Source organism: Solanum stenotomum, chromosome 5 (assembly GCF_019186545.1).
Source record: "Solanum stenotomum isolate F172 chromosome 5, ASM1918654v1, whole genome shotgun sequence".
In the NCBI taxonomy this organism is placed as follows: Eukaryota; Viridiplantae; Streptophyta; class Magnoliopsida; order Solanales; family Solanaceae; genus Solanum; species Solanum stenotomum.
The window spans coordinates 199,434-216,892 of record NC_064286.1 but is presented as its reverse complement, the minus strand read 5'-3'; the positions used below and the strand labels follow the sequence as shown (position 1 = coordinate 216,892).

At 36.5% G+C, this 17,459-nt stretch overlaps 2 protein-coding genes across 5 annotated transcripts; one reads left to right on the top strand and one right to left on the bottom strand.

Moving 5' to 3' along the window:
• Positions 1-456: 456 nt before the first annotated feature.
• LOC125865631 (DNA (cytosine-5)-methyltransferase DRM2-like) lies at positions 457-6,492 on the top strand. The gene is made up of 11 exons (XM_049545838.1): positions 457-595; positions 737-790; positions 2,047-2,110; positions 2,264-2,410; positions 2,548-2,647; positions 2,731-2,774; positions 3,277-3,429; positions 4,088-4,214; positions 4,756-4,847; positions 4,981-5,709; positions 5,897-6,492. The coding sequence occupies exons 3-11, from the start codon at positions 2,108-2,110 to the stop codon at positions 6,329-6,331; spliced, it is 1,830 nt and encodes a 609-aa protein (XP_049401795.1). The 5' UTR covers positions 457-595; positions 737-790; positions 2,047-2,107; the 3' UTR covers positions 6,332-6,492.
• An 855-nt stretch (positions 6,493-7,347) lies between these two features.
• Positions 7,348-17,385, bottom strand: LOC125864321 (cyclin-T1-4-like). 4 transcript variants are annotated; one of them, XM_049544247.1, is made up of 7 exons: positions 17,214-17,385; positions 15,438-15,767; positions 11,369-11,450; positions 9,658-9,792; positions 9,230-9,405; positions 8,990-9,141; positions 7,348-8,755 (listed from the first exon to the last, which is right to left on the bottom strand). In XM_049544247.1, exons 2-7 carry the CDS (start codon positions 15,668-15,670, stop codon positions 7,668-7,670), a joined length of 1,866 nt encoding a protein of 621 aa, XP_049400204.1. In that variant the 5' UTR covers positions 15,671-15,767; positions 17,214-17,385; the 3' UTR covers positions 7,348-7,667. The 4 variants fall into 4 exon arrangements, with proteins under 4 accessions (XP_049400204.1, XP_049400205.1, XP_049400206.1 ...); XM_049544248.1 differs by having other exon boundaries at positions 15,438-15,721; XM_049544249.1 differs by lacking the exon at positions 17,214-17,385 and adding an exon at positions 17,071-17,093.
• Between the last annotated feature and the right edge of the window lie 74 nt (positions 17,386-17,459).

The following is a 17,459-nucleotide window of genomic DNA, read 5'->3' as shown; positions in this document are numbered from 1 at the left end:
TTCAATTAAACATTCAAATACATGTTTAAATGTTTTTATTAGTTAGTTATTCTTAATTCAAATTTTAAAAAACTTTTTATTTATAGTCTCAAATATCCATTACGTGATAAATTGAACCATCAATAACAAGATACTCAATGTAATTTCATAGACAACACATTCAAACTTGTTAGAATTGAGATTGATAGGTACAACTAAAGAATATAGCATATTTCAAGTGGTGTTACTATGCGCTTGTGAATACGCACATAATTTTTTTTCAAATATTTTACCACATAGTTAGATGATTAATGTCAATAAATCTTAATTCAAGGATCTAAAATGAAATTTTCAAACAAATTTAAGGACGGTCGGTATATTCCATCAAGATATTTTATGAAAAGGATTGGAATCAAATATATCAATAATTGAGGGACCAAAACTGTACAGTTATTAAATAGTGAAAAAGTTTTCTCTGTAAAAGCAAAAAACAGAGAGGGCTTCTCGTCCAGTGTTGAAGCGTAAAACTCCAAATATGGGAATCTATCTTATGCTTTAAAACCACACAAGAATCTCTCATAAATCTCTTCTTCATCAATTTTCTCTAAAATCTCTGGTACGTGTATCTTCTACTTTCTTTTTTCACTTTGTAAACAGAGAAAAAACTTAATTTTTGGTTTTTTGAATTAGCTAAAATGGTGGAATTTTGCCCCAAATTCTTAACTTTTCGTTGTTTCTGGGATTTCGGGTAATGTAGGATATCTGATATAGATCAAAATTGATTGTTGCATTGATCACCGAAAAAATTCAGGTATGTTTTATGGTTTTGAATTTTTTTGGTGTTTTCTTACTTGTAATGAGTTATGAAAATCGCAAAGAACTCATTTTTATTTGCATGGAGTTTATTGGGTGCAATTGAAGTTTTTATTTCAAAATTGATAGGCGAAAAACATGACCTAGCTAATCTCCAGTTGCAGAAGTTGACTCCAGAGAGAAAAAATGCACTAAAATTCTTGTTGAATGTTTTGTCTTCCATTTGATTTGGCCTTGTATTGTATGAATTGCATATTTCCAGTATTGGTTTGGGAAAAATGACAAAAGTACCTTTCTGCAAAGAAGGGAGAAGGGAAAGGCACCTAGTGCAGCATTTCTTCAGTTGTTTTTGCAGCTAATACGTTATGGACTTTCAGAAAATGATATATGTTAAAACACAACAAGAAAAAACCTATACTTTATTTGAATCTACTTTTTCCAAAGCCTCTTTCTTTGGTTAAGTGTCTCCATAACCATTTCATAATTGAACTCTGATTATGGAGCTTCTTACTCCATCCTCACTAGACCCCACTTGTGGGATTACACCGATATGTTGTTGTTGTTGTATTCCACCTCATTGTTTATTAAGCATAACTGTTTCCCACTTGATTAGTTGGATCTTTTTATCTTTCCACGAAAAAGTTTCTTCTAGTTTGATACAACTTCTTGATCACCTATTTCTCTTCCTGCACCTTTTCAATTACCCCCTACCAAATCATTTGCAACGTGCAACTACTAACTAGGGGCATTCCCAATTTTTTGGTCGTAGGAGTACTAACTTAACACGTCAGATTTTCGACTAACTCCTGTAGATTCTGTACATTCACTGCATAGATGCAGCTCTTTATCAAGTTAATACCTAGTCCTGATACCATCTTAAAAACCAGTAGAATCACCCTCAGGTACCTTAATTGTTGTTTCTCATCCTTGCACATGAAAATTGTACATGTGAGATTTGAGTAGGTGTCAATTGTGAGTTGCCCACTGTAAAACTGTTATCCATCTGTAGGAAATAGCCTTATTCAACATTTTTCTACCTCCATCACCAAAATAAAAAGGAAAGGCGAAAGCGGGTCACCCTGCCTTAAATCTCTTTGCACATGGAAGAAACCTGAAGAAGTGCCATTTATTAAAACTTTTGTTTTTGAGTTTTCGGTGTGAGATTTGATGGGCCAACTTTTGCTTTGATGATTGCTCCGTCCTATGTGGAGCTTTAATGGCAGTATTTCACGTTTCCCTTCTTGTGTTATGTAGGGTGCTGATTTATTCTTCTTGCTGAACAATTTGGAGTTCTTTTTCAGGCTTACCTTGAGAAATGGTAAATTTATCTTGTTTCTCGATCCTCTAATAGTGTGCAGTTGGTCTTATATATATCAGAAAAGAAAGTATATGGTCTCTTTAATCATAGTTTTCATAAATGGAGGAAAAGCATCTATACTTTGTTTGTATGTCTTGTTTCTATACTGTGCAGGACAAAAATCTTTCTGGAGAAGATAATGATGACATTGACTGGGATACTGAAGATGAACTTGAAATACAAGAAATACAGGACACAGTATTTCCCTCATGCACGGATTTAAGAACTACTGGGAAGCATGTTGTTTGTTGCGATGGGGAGGTAATGCTTCAATTCTATATTAATACTTAATGATATTTCTTGTCAAGGACATCATTTTGGAACCAAAAAGAAAAGAAGAAGATAGTTCATAACATTGCATCTCAACTTGGTCTGTTTTGGTCTTCTCTTACCTGAAGGTGAGCTCGTCATCAGTACCCTTCCGGTCCAAGTTCATTCAGCAGTTTGTAGTGATGGGATTTCCTGAAGAATCTATTGCAAAAGCAATAGAGCAAAACGGTATTTGAATTTTCCAAGTCTTTATACAACTAAAATTTTGATTTTTCAACTATGGTATTTATGTTGTTTGACTTGAGATGCAGGAGAAAATTCAGATTTGGTGCTGGATTCTCTTTTGACTTTTAAGGTGCGTAATGTTTGCCTCATTGTTTTGCAAACTGCTCATTTTAGACTTAGTAACAGGATGTTTGAGAGAATGAAGAAATTCTTGTTCAATCCACCCTTCCTTTGGCAACCAATTACTCTTGTAATTGGTGCCTATATGTGCCACCACTTGCCTAAGATGGTCTAGCGACGCATGTTTACTTGTTCAGAGTAAAATCTAGATCAATCAAGGTTTTAAATGGAGATGATGACACATATTAGGACCCAGTAAGAGATTGTGAGATGTGAATGCTGGATTCCTAGGTGTTGACTGTGCGATCATTGATGCCAATTGTTCTTTATCTGGTCTGCACAGTTTTGATAGCAAGCTTGAATTGTGTTGAGAATATGCATAAGTTTTATCTCTCTCCATAGTAATGACGATTTTCTTCTGTCCTTTCATTTTTTTCTCAAGTAATGGTCCTCTAATACTAGCAAACCCCTCTATCTCCAAAAAAAGAAGAGAATAATCTTTGTTTTTGCAGGCCCTTGATGACTCTCCTGAAGAACAGCCCAGTGTTAGCCCTCCGCTGGAACCCTCCATTAGTTCTGATGACAGCGCTTCTGAATACAACGAGAACGTTTTGGATAATGTTTATGATGAAGATAGTTGGTCTTCTGACTCAGACAACTATATAGTATGTTATTATCAGCCATACACTATTCTCCATTCCTTTTCAATGTCTAACTGTGACATAGAAGTTAGTGAATCTGGTTTCTCTTTGTTCAAAAAATACATTTATTCATTTTTCTGATCAAGCACTTCTTTTAAGCTCTGCAACACATTATTTATGTTATTCGATGTGGTGATATGGTATTTTTGAACATCCATGGATTCTTCTCATACTAGATTTTATGACTAATATGAGGTGGTTTAGTTTTACAAATTTGTGGAGAAGTACCAACAAAATTAAGGGTATCTGTGATTTTCAATAGTTATATTTGACAGTCGTCATGCTGTTCCTGTTGGGGGACACACGGGATATTTCCTTCTTTTTCCTTTTTTGATTTGAGATTTGTGGGGACAAAAAAGTGGTTTGTTTGGATATAATCTCTACAAATGAAGAGATAGTCACCTGTAAAGGTAATGCTGAAAGTTGGACAAGTGATTCAAAATTATTCTTAGCTGCTCACTATTTTTTGGGGATTAAAGGATATTTTTCTCCATATATTTATGCATCAACTAATACTTCTTTTTAGCATTTAAGATATTGCTGGTCCTGAATCCTGTTATTAGTTTTCTGGGCACAACTATGTAAGGCTTTTCTGACATTTTCCTTTTAAAATGTGTGGTAGAATACTGTTAAGCAGTGCTACTTGAATGACGAGGGAAGTTCTTTGTCTGAAAAAGAAAAGATGTTATTATTCCTGGCAAATATGGGATATCCAGCGGAAGAGACCTCCATAGCAATGGATAGATGTGGTAAGTATATTATTTGTCCTCTACATTACTAATGTTATCTAAATCTTTTAGTTGATTTGACATTTAGAGGGTGTTTGGATTAACTTATTTTTAGTAGCTTTTTGACTTTTAAGCTCTTTTATTTTTGGATGTGTTTGGGAAAGACTACAAGTGCTTTTAAGCACTTACTTTTAAGGCTAAAAAAGTACCAAAAAAAGCTAAATGTCAAAAGTTGGGTAGGACCAACTTATAACTTTTAGCTTTTAGCATTTAACTTATAAGCTACTTACAAAAAGCTAATCCGAACACTCCCTTAGTTTGGCTTTTGATATATATTAATCATGCCAAGGTTTTATCACTGACCGAAGAAATCTTGTTCATGCAAGTTCTGGTTGATGCTACCAGTTTGAAGTCTTGGTTAACTTTTTGCCAATGTTGTTGTACTTCAAACAAAATCTGCTTATTGACGCTGCAGCATTTCTGAACATCTTTTTATAATTGCAACTCCTATTTTTTTAAATTTCATTTCCAGGTAATTAATATCCTCTTCACAACTTTCTAGGTCCAAAAGCATCACTCCCTGAATTGGTAGATTTTATTTGTGCTGCTCAAATGTCAAGAGCGGAAGATCCCTATCTGCTAGAAGATGTGAAGGTAAACTTTCCCCTCACAGTATTTTGAAATGGAATCAAGTGAGCTAACAATTTATTCAATTTTTTTTGCATTTATATTGCAAATTAGCAATACCATTATTCATAGAATTGATGCCTCCTTCCCATTGTGACAGCCAAACCTGAAGGATATATTGAATGATTGTGGTGGATACAAAAAGAGGAAGATGTACAATGAATTGTGCAAACGGAAAAAGCAAAGGGAGATTTCTGGTGAAGAGCCAATTCGATTGCCCAAACCGATGATTGGCTTTGGAATTCCTACTGAATCAGTTCCAAGAATGGTTCAAAGAATTCTTCCCGAGAAAACCATTGGCCCGCCTTATTTCTATTATGAAAATGTCGCCCTGGCTCCAAAGGGTGTGTGGGACACCATTAAGAGGCATTTGTATGAGATTGAGCCCGAGTTTGTTGACTCGAAGTACTTTTCCGCAACTGCAAGAAAAAGAGGGTATCTTCATAATCTGCCGATTGAAAACAGATTTCCTTTGTTTCCACTTCCCCCACGAACCATTCATGAGGCACTTCCCCTTTCGAAGAGATGGTGGCCATCTTGGGATACTAGATCAAAGTTGAACTGCTTACAAACAGCCATTGGGAGTGCAAGGTTGACAGATAAGATCAGGAAAGCTGTCGAGAAGTATGATGGTGAGCCACCTATGGAAATACAGAAGTATGTACTTTATCATTGCAAGAAGTGGAATTTGGTCTGGGTAGGAAGAAACAAAGTTGCCCCTTTGGAACCTGATGAAGTTGAAATGCTATTGGGGTTCCCAAAGAATCACACAAGGGGAGGAGGTATAAGTAGGACGGACAGATACAAGTCACTTGGTAACTCTTTCCAGGTTAGTCTAAACCTTCTTTCTTTGATGTTCACTGCATATATTCAAGTCTTATTTTCTTCTCCCTTAACCTTTTCCCCATAATCTTGGGTTTGCAGAATATAGTGAAACAACTTTTATTGATTGATGCAATCTCTTTTTTTGGTTGGAGTAATTTTAAACATGATGCTTGTATCAATATTTGTATTAGGTTGACACAGTGGCGTACCACTTATCAGTGTTGAGAGACTTGTTTCCAAATGGAATCAATGTCTTATCACTCTTCTCTGGCATTGGTGGTGCTGAAGTTGCTCTCTACCGTCTCGGTGTTCCACTCAATAATGTTGTTTCAGTTGAAAAGTCTGAAGTGAACAGGAATATTGTGAGAAGCTGGTGGGAGCAAACAAATCAGAGGGGGAATCTCATACATTTTGACGATGTGCAGCTGCTGAGTAGAGATCGCTTGAAGAAATTAATAGAATCGCTTGGGGGATTTGATTTAGTGATTGGTGGAAGCCCATGTAACAACCTTGCAGGCAGTAACAGGGTGAGCAGGGATGGGCTTGAAGGCAAAGAGTCTTCTCTGTTTTTTGATTATGTTCGGATATTGGATGATGTCAAGTCCATAATGTCTAGACATAGATGATACTCTCTCTGATTTAGATATCCTATTCCTTTTTCTTAACCTTGCCAAGGCTAAGGTTATTCTTAGTAGGGTGAAATCAAACTAGATACTAATTGCAATTATGAAACTGATGAAATTTTCGTGGTTGATGAAGTAATGTTATTGTTTCTGGTTCAGTTTTTTTCAGAACCAGGTTTCTAGAGAATATATAAGTGTATATCACTTCATCCTTTCTATTATACAAGCTTAATTGCTCTAAGGTAATTCCAATGGCCTCATCCTCTTTCAATCTTTTCACAGTAATTATCAAACCCCAATTACATTCACAAGACTTGCCTCATTTATTTTGGTGTTTCAGGGTCATGAAACTTGAACTCATGAATCTGATTGCTTTTTGTGTATATTAGTACATGTTTTCTGAATTTGGTTGACGACTCCGATTCGCATAGAATTTGGTGGGTTTATCGGGAGCCAGTTTGGATGACCACTACTCACCAATCACCATGTTTGACATGAGTAACATCATTTATTATGTCGTTTCAGGTTCATGAAATTGATGACTTTTTGTGTGTATTATTAGTATATTCTAAGCTTTTGTTGACGGCTTCAATTTCCCTGAAATTTACTAGTTTCATCAGAAATGATTTGGTGACCAATACTCACCATGTTTGACATGACTAGCGTAGCTTATTTAAGTGTTTCAGGGTCATTGTTTAAACAAGAGCATCCAGACTTGTATAAATACATTTTAGAGTGATTTATGATCTCCATAAGAGAGCATAATAACTCTTGAGATGATCTCAAGAATTACTATGCCTAGACTGAATATTCCATAAATGATCTAAAGAATTACTATACCTAAACTGAATATATCATGTATACATATTCAATGATCATAATTCAGTTTTCAATAAACAGAAATGGGAAAAATCAAGGACCTAAATGATTCACCAAGTAGGCAGAAATATAATTCAGGCACACAGCAAAGTCAGTAGTGGCAACTGGCAAAAGGGACAACTCACCCATTAAATGTACAAGAAAAAAATGGACAACATTTCGGAGGCCACTAACAACTTGGACAGTTACAAAGAATCCGTTCTTACAAATTGCACAAACATATTTGAGTAATCAAAAACAGAAATATGATGAGAGCTGAATATGGTAGCAGTTCAAAATCATCCGGAGAATAGTTATACAGTTTCGTTCTATAAATAGTTGCTCGTTTACCAATTGAAGTTGTGGCAAAATTTTTAGGATATAGCTGTGCCAGCCTTAAATAAACTCACTCCTCAGATCGGAATGTCCAGCATTGTTCAACAGAACTAACTAGCCTGCTGCTGCAAGCATAAAAGACATCTCAAGCATGATTTTCCTGCATGTGCCTTTTGTGGTCCCTCTCAGAATAATCAAGCCTCCCAGGCCTGTTTCTATCATCTGGAAAATACTCATGTCGCTTTCCCTCCATCGGTTTGTCTGAGGGGCTACTTGCCTTTCTCTTCCTACTGTTTGACTTTGGTGACCGATAACCCTTGTCAGCATCATCATATGGTTCCAGTTCCCCTTCTTCAACGTAGTCAAGCTCTTCTCCGCGTGAAGACTTCCACTTTGACCCTTGGTGATGTCCATCCCCAGCCTCATCTTGAAGCTTTGTGTGATATGTGTTCTCATGCTCTGGCCTGTTTGAAGGCTTAGACCAGCTTTCCTTTCTTTCCCGCTTGTTTTTCTCGTTCCCAGCTGACAGTTCTATTCCATCCTCCAATTCTCTCTCAATGAGATCATCGTCATCCATAACATCAGTTTTCTTGGTTACATCCCCTTGAGACTTCCTGCGTTTCTCCAATGCTGCCTTGACCTTGTTCTCGACAGCTGCTTTGACCTTGTCTTTATCTATCTTTCTAACTTCTTGTGGTGACTGGCCAACTGCACCATCCATGTTCTCCAGGGCTCTACCATGGTACTTTTCCTTTGATTCCCCTTTATGCCTTGGTTCAGTTTTCCTAGTGTTCCCTTCCTGATCATCTTCAGTGTTGCTCTCAGAACCATACCTTGATCTACTTTGTACCTCTGCTGTACTACCCTGATAAGACACCTGCTCTCTTTCATGGGTCTGTCTATCATTCATCTCACCATCCCCAATACCGTCTGAAAAGTTATGTTCAGCACTTCCATAGTCATTATTGCTATTTTGAGCTGTCCTTGTAAGGCCACTGTGATTATCAGCATACGGTTGATCAGGAGTTTCCCTAGAGGATGCAGGATTGGAGCTTCCTGCATTTGTATTAGCACCTCCACCCAGGGAGTTGCTGTTATTTGCACCATGCTCTTCTTGTGCGGCTGAAGATTTTCCAGAAGGCCTTTGATTTCCACCAGCACTTCCTTCTGCTTCACTAGCCTGAGGTGGTACTCTATTTTGCTCATACAATTCTAGCATTTGATTGCTCACCTCTGCAAGGGTAAATAATACAAGTAAGATAGAGAAGATCTATTGCATGACTGACTGTACTCAACACTCCCTCCCGCCCAATCAAAATTTAGTCCTCAATTAGAAAAAAATAATCAAAAGGCTCATTTCAGAACATTTCCATGTACTGATGTGGCAATCCTTGAAAGTAAACCAGACTGGGTTTATCCAATACCACAAATTTCATAAAGTATACATATCCAAGGCAAGACACCAACCCTCCAGTTGGCGTGGGGTAACATCAAACTCCTGCCACCAAACCTTCTCGCCATCAGATGGGAGCTTTACTTTGAGAAACTTGGCTGCAAGGAAAATGGCCCCTGCTGCAATGTGATGGGGCTTAAATTGCAAGCATAAGGATGTCCGAAGCCTGCACGCGGCTCTCCCACGTCAACTAGAGATAAGTGTGACCATCAATTGGTACCATACAAAAATTAAATAGAAGAAAAATACATTACCCATCATTCACAAAGTTCCATGCAACTTGAGCTAGGGCATTTTGAGCAACCTTGAATTTCTTTATTGCCTCAACAAGGGGTTTATATGGATGATGTACATTAAGATCAAAAGCAAGAGTTGCAAGAACAACCCTCTCTCCGGACAAAATTAGTTCTTTTTGTTGTTCATATACTTCCTGCATAAGTTGCAAAATTTTCAAATTCTTTTACTATGTAATACTAAGACCCTGGAAATGATTCAAGGTACCAGGGGAACCATTTTAACACCAAACTGAACAACCGTCAACTGACCATACAAGCAAAATCTTTCAGATATAAGCATGATGAAGTAAATTATTAGGGCAAAAAAATCCAAAAGAGGACCTAAAATTAGAACATAGAATTAATAGGTACGTACAGAGCACAACCACCAGGCCAATGAGCAATACCTTTTGCTTGATCCTCTGAATAGCTGCAGCATCCTTTTTATGAATGATCTCATAAGAAACAAGTATAACATCTTTCAGGGGACGAGGGGTTTCTTCAACCTTTCCTGCTAGGAACATGCATACTGTGGCAACGGTCTGCAAAAGGTATGGAAGTTGGGCAGAAAATCAGTGAGTTCTAACTACCACAAACTTTAGCTAGTTAGTACAATTACCCGTGAAGATGTCCATTATTTTCCTTTTCTTTTAACTGACAAGTGGAAGTCCAGTATTTACTAGTAATACAAATTTTCCTTCCCCAGCTAGTACAAGATTATTACTTCAAATACCAGTCAAACAACAAATATTCATGAAAATGCACTATAAAGACAGGCAAACTCCTTCCAGAGGAACGAAAAATTGTCCAGTGGCATACTAGACATAAGATTAGATGGGACTACGATTTTTTTCTTGTCCAATGGCATACTAGACACATTATCCAGGCACTGCAACTACACCATTATTTTAGGTTGAACAAGACAAGAATTCTAGCTAAAATATGCTGCTGAACTAGCTTTCAGGAAATATTCCAAATAATGTCTTGCCACATCTTGGCACTACCAGTTGGAGCAGTAAACAATCCAGGGATTCCTCACGAGAAGGGAGCTTGAGAAAGCCACATAGAAAAACTAACCAACCCAAGCACAGTAAAATACACCTACGGGATTTCACTAGAGAAAAAAAACCATTATAAAATAGAACATGAAGTCCAAGGAAAATTTGAGAATCTTCTCACTAACAGTGAATCAAACTTCCATTTTTCATCAGAAACAACCATAGACAAGAGACCAACCAACTAAGACGCTGCAACCAGCTATAGAGGTAAGATGAGAAATATATCTTCCTCCACTCTTCCTTCCCTTCGCCTTCCAAGTTTCTTATTGCTGCGAAAATTTCTTGAACTGTTGCCTATCATTCTATGATCCTTCAATTAAGGTGCGATTATCAAATTCTCTTAGTATCATATAGAACCAAGACATCTAACTGAAATTCTTCTTCACAGACTTCACAAATTTGAAAAAGTAATTCATCATTTTGAACTGCTTCTCCCTACGACATAATTGGAATCCTGCGCTTAATACTCATGAAAAAATGCTTATAGGTGTGGTGATCTAGGGTCCGACTATATTTTTAGTAGGTATTGCAAATTTGATCTAGTCAAATGAAAGGTATCTATCTTGAGAATCAGAAGTCGGTGCCCCTCTATGTTGAACACTACTTCATGCTGAATGCTTGATGGTTGCTGATTTGAAGCTCAACAAACTAGTTCATTAAAAAATCGCATATCCAGTGGAATGAGAATGTTGAGATGGATGTGTGGGCATTCTAGGAGAGATAAGATTAAAATGAAGATATCTGGGACAGGTGAGAGTAGCCTTTGAGGAGAGCACAATACGGGAGGCGAGGTAGAGATTGTTCGGGCATGTGAAGAGGAGATGCACGAATGCACTAGTGCGGAGATGTGAGGTTGGCTATGAATGGTTTCAGGTGAGGTAGAGGCAGGCAGAAGAAGCATTGCCTTATATTACATGAAGTACAGCACCATTATTCACTATGCAATATTAGAATATATGTCATGCAGTCACTCTTTCATTTAACAAATATATAAAAAAAAAAAAAGGTCAAGCAACTATAGATGCAATAGATGGTAAAACTGAAACAGAAAGCTACTTACCCTCCTATCATTCCTTGAATGAGATTGCCGGAGAAAGAATCGATGACAAAATATAATTGCCGTGGCAATTGTTACCTGAGGCCTGCAAGCACCGGACAATTGAACCATGTATGATAATGGTTAATTCATATTTAAGGGAAATAAGGTATGATTCTGCATTTATGACAAGTCTGAGAAAGCGTAAAAAATGGGAGTTCTTATAAGAAAAACTGCCAATACTATAAACTTCTGTATAATAATCCAAATATCTTAACTAATATAATAAAATAATGTATATCAGCAAAGGAACAGGTTGAGACTTGAAGTCGCTGAAGAAAATTCAGCTTCAACTTTTCTTAACAGTCCCATTTTGAAATAGAAGTAAAACTCATAAGCATAAAAAACCAGGGGTTTCATCTAAACCTCCAAAACATATCATGGTATGTGTGGTGTGCAGCCTAGGACTCCGCTCTTAGAGCAAACAATCGAAGAAGACGCAAAATGGTAGATTGTTTCTAGCATTGAAATCTACCTCAGGACCCACTATAGTAAACTAAATAGTACCACCATTCCCCTACAGTTACAAAATGGAAATAATATTGCCTGGGGTCTCTAGCTAGAGGCAAGAGTGCAACACTTGAGGTGGGGTTTAAGCGCACGTCACGGGTATGAACCCATTCATAAGAAAAAGGCTGGTATTTAAGTGAAGAAGAGTAGAGGAGCAAGACCATTATTCATAGAGCTCCAAACCATCCATACAAGCCAGGGGGAATTTCTCGGTTTTCAAAAAAAGGTAATAATGATGCAGCAAAGCCTGGAACATGAATTCACTCTAGGTCATGCAGAAACACAAGAATGAGTGTTTTAACAGTGAAATAAACCCACTTTCATTGTGTTTCTTTTACAAAACACAAACGACAACTCAGGCTGGCCAATTTCTCAATAGCACCTCTTTTGCCTAAGGGCATCTTCTATACTACTTGTATGAGGGGCTTCCAGCATAATCCAGAGTTCCTGACTATTGAGTTGTTAATAGCTATTAAATAGTCACTTGAGATAGTTCCCGTGCTCTTTGGACTATTTATTTCTCTTTCCAACAAGAGATTAATAGATTAACCTACATGAACGATTTCATAGCTATATGTTTTGTCTTTCTTTCATAATTTCCAAAAAAAAAACAGGATTTAATTAAGACCACACCCAGAAGACTTTCTGAAGAATACAGAAAACTTTATTTTCACGTCAAGATAAAGCTCTAGTCATGATCTGAGCTAGACCTACGAACTGAATAGGGAAATCAAGGCATACAAACCTTCGAAGAGTTGAAACTTTTTCTACAGTTTTTTTTTTAAACTGGTAATGTTGTATTCCTACAAGGTGAAGCTGAATGATTGACTGTTACTTCTAATACTGTTCAATCGAGATATCATAGAACTTCCGACAAAACAAGGAACAAACAAAAGGGAAAATTTGATCTCATCTTGAAACTCTCCTTGAAATTAGCTTTAGTACCCAAGCTGGCTGTTGCTTGTTTGCTCTTCTCAGGAAAAGAATTGAGAAATAAGATTCTGCTGTAGATTACAGCAGTCACGATACATTGTGTGTGCAACAAGTAGGTATGGCAAGGCCCCAAGGAAAATAAACTCAACAGGTAGGATGGAATGCTCTTCAACAATTCAGCTGGTTCAAGAAAAGTTACATGAAAAGCAATATGGAAGGGCAATATTATTACCTTGGTCGCAATTTATGAAAAAAAAGTATTTTTTTAGATACCCTAGAACTAACTAGATCATACGCAGACACTTGTAGTTTTCTTTTCTTTCTTTTTTTAGAGGATGACAGGAGAAAGTCTAGGTTTAGTTGGAAGTAAGATCAGTGTCGATATCTGGGATTGTAAAAGCAAGTAGATATAGTGATGTAACAAGGTCAAAGTATCCATCAACTATTGTAATAGGCTCACTCAAGAGGTGTTTAAACTAAAAGCTAACTCGGCTGGGCCCTTCACTTCACTTGATTGATGTTTTAATGCAGACACTCAAAAGGACTAAGGTGTGCACCCCATCGCCCATGTACTTATTGTCACTCTACCGTAAAGAGGAGAATAATAGATAATAAATATTGGCAAAGTGATACACTAACCTTATAGGAAACTTCATGAATATTATCTTAACGATTTGGAATAGGGATAGAAATTTACTATCAAGAATAGTTGCCAACATCTTTTTTATACAATAGTTACTAACATCTTTTAAAATTATCATGGGATTCAAGAAAAGAAGGGAAGAATTCTGGAAATGGTTTGCTTGACTATTCCCACAAGTTATTGGAATTAAAGAGCATTTGAAAGACATACAAAATATGGAAAGAAAATAAAGACAATAATCACATTCCTACAGAACTTCCTAATTACCTAATTATGGGGATATGGGTATCTTTTCATATTTTACATAGTTTGGGTTTTTGGGGCATTTTAACACACTCCCTCAAGCTGTGGAGCATACATATTGTATGCTACTAGCTTGCCACAAATATAGTCATGACTAATTTTGTCAGAACATATGGTAAAATCTAACATATCCACAAGATAAGTGTTGCAGAGATGTGGATGCTACGGTGAATGTGCGGCCATACTAGATTAGACAAGATTAAAAATGATCAAACTCGCTAGAAGTGCAGGTAGCATGCATTGAGGATATGAGAAATACAAATATGGAAAGAAAATAAAGGCAAAAGTTACGTTCCTACAAAATCTCCTAATTATCTAATTAGGGGATATGAGAATCTTCCCAGATTCACATAGTACACTTTTTTGCATGTTTAACAATATTGCATTGTTGCATTTAAATGAAAATTATTGACCCTTATAGACATGATTTTCACTTAATATATTTCACTTAACTGTAGTTTTTCCAATTCATTTGTACAGAAAATTGTTGTTTGTGTTAAAAGTTACTTTTCTTCCTTTACATATCTATTTTAATTCTTTTATTTACGCCTTAAAATCCCCTGCAAGAAAGCCCTAGCACACTTTCTATTATGTGTTTGACTGACGACTATGGTCTATTAAAAAAAGCAATAACTATGTTCAACAAATATTAAAGATAAGAAGAGGATGAGAGGGCATCACAAAAGGGATTGAATGCACTGCTCATACTAAAGAGACATCTAATGTAGATTCACAGATGTTGCTACAGCCTACATGAACCTTAGTACCTCCTAGAGTAACCTTAGATTAACAGTGCAATAGTTAGGCAGAACTGCAATGCAGATAATACCAAGAGCCTGTTTGGCTTAGCTGAATTTAAGTAGCTTTTAAGCACAAAGTGTTAAAAATAATTATTCAAGTGTTGGAGCCGGTTTTATAAATAAGCAGTTACATGTTCCGGTAGAAGTGCTGAAAACTAAATAAGCTGTTGATATGCTTGGTAGAAATGCGTTGATAAACATTTTGTGTTAAAATGACTAAAACATCCTTTGATTTGTTTACACTATTTATGAGCTGATTACAACAAGATCTTTATTTTTAAATGGATCCAAATTCAAATTAATTTATGTCTCAATCCATTTTTAGTTCTAAAGTGATTAAATAAATTGATTTTTTATAAATATAAATAATATATTTGCAGAACTTTCTTGTTCTTAGACTAGTATTATTTTGTTGTAGATACTATTCCTTTTTCAGAATGCTTTGTCGTGCTATGTTTAGTATAATGTCATGGTTTCTTCACTTATGTTATTTCTTTTTCCCAAACTGCTTTATTATATTTCTCCCTGAGCCGAGGGTCTATCGAAAACAATCTCTTAACCTCCCAAGGTAAGGGTAGGGTCTGCGTACACACTACCCTCCCAAAACCCCAAAATAAGCTAAAAGATACTTAATAACTATTTAATCTGCTTTCACACCCTACCCAAAACTCCCTCCAAGTCAATCCTTATCAACAAACAAACAAAAGAAGTATAGATCATACCAAGTCATGCGTTAGCAATTCTATCCATGCATAAAATAGTGTTGCACCTTCTAAGAGAAAAGACTAAGAAACAATCACGAAATAACACAAAAAAGGTATCCAACTCAAAAATAAGGACTTACACTTTAAGCCGCATGCCCAAATCTTGTAGGAAGGTACAATATGACTTGCGTAGATAAGTCTCTTTCTTCAAATCTATACCATTGAGTCGCGATGGGGAGTTCTCTTCAATTTCCTTCCTGGAGAGATACCAACGACCACCATTCTCATCTGGTCTTTCTTGAGAAGCCCTAAAACTGCCACCCTCATAAGCTTCATGATGTGTTGAGGGGTCACCGGTCATCAGACCAGCCATCAGTACCTCTTCAATCCCCACGGAAGCTATCAATGAGTTATGAAATGGTCTCTATGCACAACAGCAGTTATTTAGATGACCACCAGCGAGCAACATCCTATAAATAAATGAGACAGGAACACACAGGATTTGAACAGGAAAAATAACCACATAGAGGCTGTCAAAACCTAAAATGAGAAGAGTGTCAAATTCACTAGAAGCAAGTAACTTCAATCTATATTAACATATGTCAAAATATTTAACAAACCAATGGAAGAACCAATTTAAATTTTTAAGCTTATAGTAACTATTTCTTTGAAGACGCATTAATATAACTTCCTTTCTAGAAGGATGGCAGAATGACATATCACAACACAAAGCTTCTGCTGAGAGCCGTGCAATGGTATGCAACACATCTTTTCTGACACACAATTGGCATATGGTACTTTCCAATGGCATTAATAAGTCTGAACATTCAACGTCCACACTATCAAATCAATGATTCTAACCACCAAGATTTTAACAAACATATAAATAAGCCAGAACCTGTTATCCATGAGACAGAGTATGTAGTTTCTTCCTAACTCTGATTTTAGGGGATACAAAATCATAATATCATTTAAAACTCCATATGGTAAAAGACATGAATTGAGCAAAGAACAAAATTGATGCCACCGCCAATCAATTCTTAGAAGACTACGAGTTGAAATCGTTGAGAAGTTTAGGCAAAACAGATAAAGATTTTTCTTACCAAAGACCCTTCTACACAAGCTAGAAAAATCCACTGGAACAATTCGTATAAGTCAAGAAGAAACTGCAAACAACAAAGCAAATCCATGCTTTAAGCAAGGAACCCTCAACTTACTCTCCTTATGGATGTTACAACCTTACAAAATTCTTAAGAAACTCAATAACCTTGATAAAGAGTACAATTCACCAAAATAGTCAGAATTTACAAAGCTCAAAATCACCAAAAAATCAATTTTTTAAGTTGGAAGAAACATACATGTAGAATGAGTTGCTTTTCAAGGTAGGTAAGTCCATTTGAATGTTCAATTTGTTCAAACATATAAGATTACTACTTGAAATAAGCAAGTTTCTAATGCTCAAAACCTAGGGCAGCTCAACCCTAAAGGCACTAAAGCAGTGGCTTTAGGCCCAAGAACCTTAAAATTACAAATTCCCAAAAGAACCAAAAAGCCCCAAATTCAGTTCAAACAAACACACATACATCCGAAGAGGCCAAATTGCACAGAAAAGAAATAAATTCGATTAAACGAAGAAACACAACTCGAGATCAACCCAAAATCAGAGTAAGAAAGCACCGACAGAGACTGTAAACCCAAAAGATGAAGGAGATAAACAAGAGACAAACCAAACAAATCTGATGAAGGCGATGTAAAGTGTTAATTAAGCAATACCAGAATGTGTAGCTGCGTTTTGAAGGACCAAAAATAATCTTTATACTTATCTCCTTAAACCTAAATTATCAGCTTGTGCTATACAAGATAGGGTTACAAGACGAAGAAACAGAAGGAAACAAGAAATAGAGATAACAATAAACCTGTTCGCCTTCGAGTAACTGAGGAGAGATTCTACTTCATCGCCGGCGAGATTAGCAGGCGAGAAACGGCGCCGATGAGGGCAATTTAGGGAATTGACGATAGGGGAAGGAGGGTTTGCTAGAAGAGAGAAGAGTGAAATAAGCCTAGTGACGAAAAAAAAGGGGCTTTACTGCAAATTGGGGAAAATCTCTTCCTTTTATTAGATTTTCCGGTTCACTTAAACCGTCCGGTTTTCGTTTAAGGAG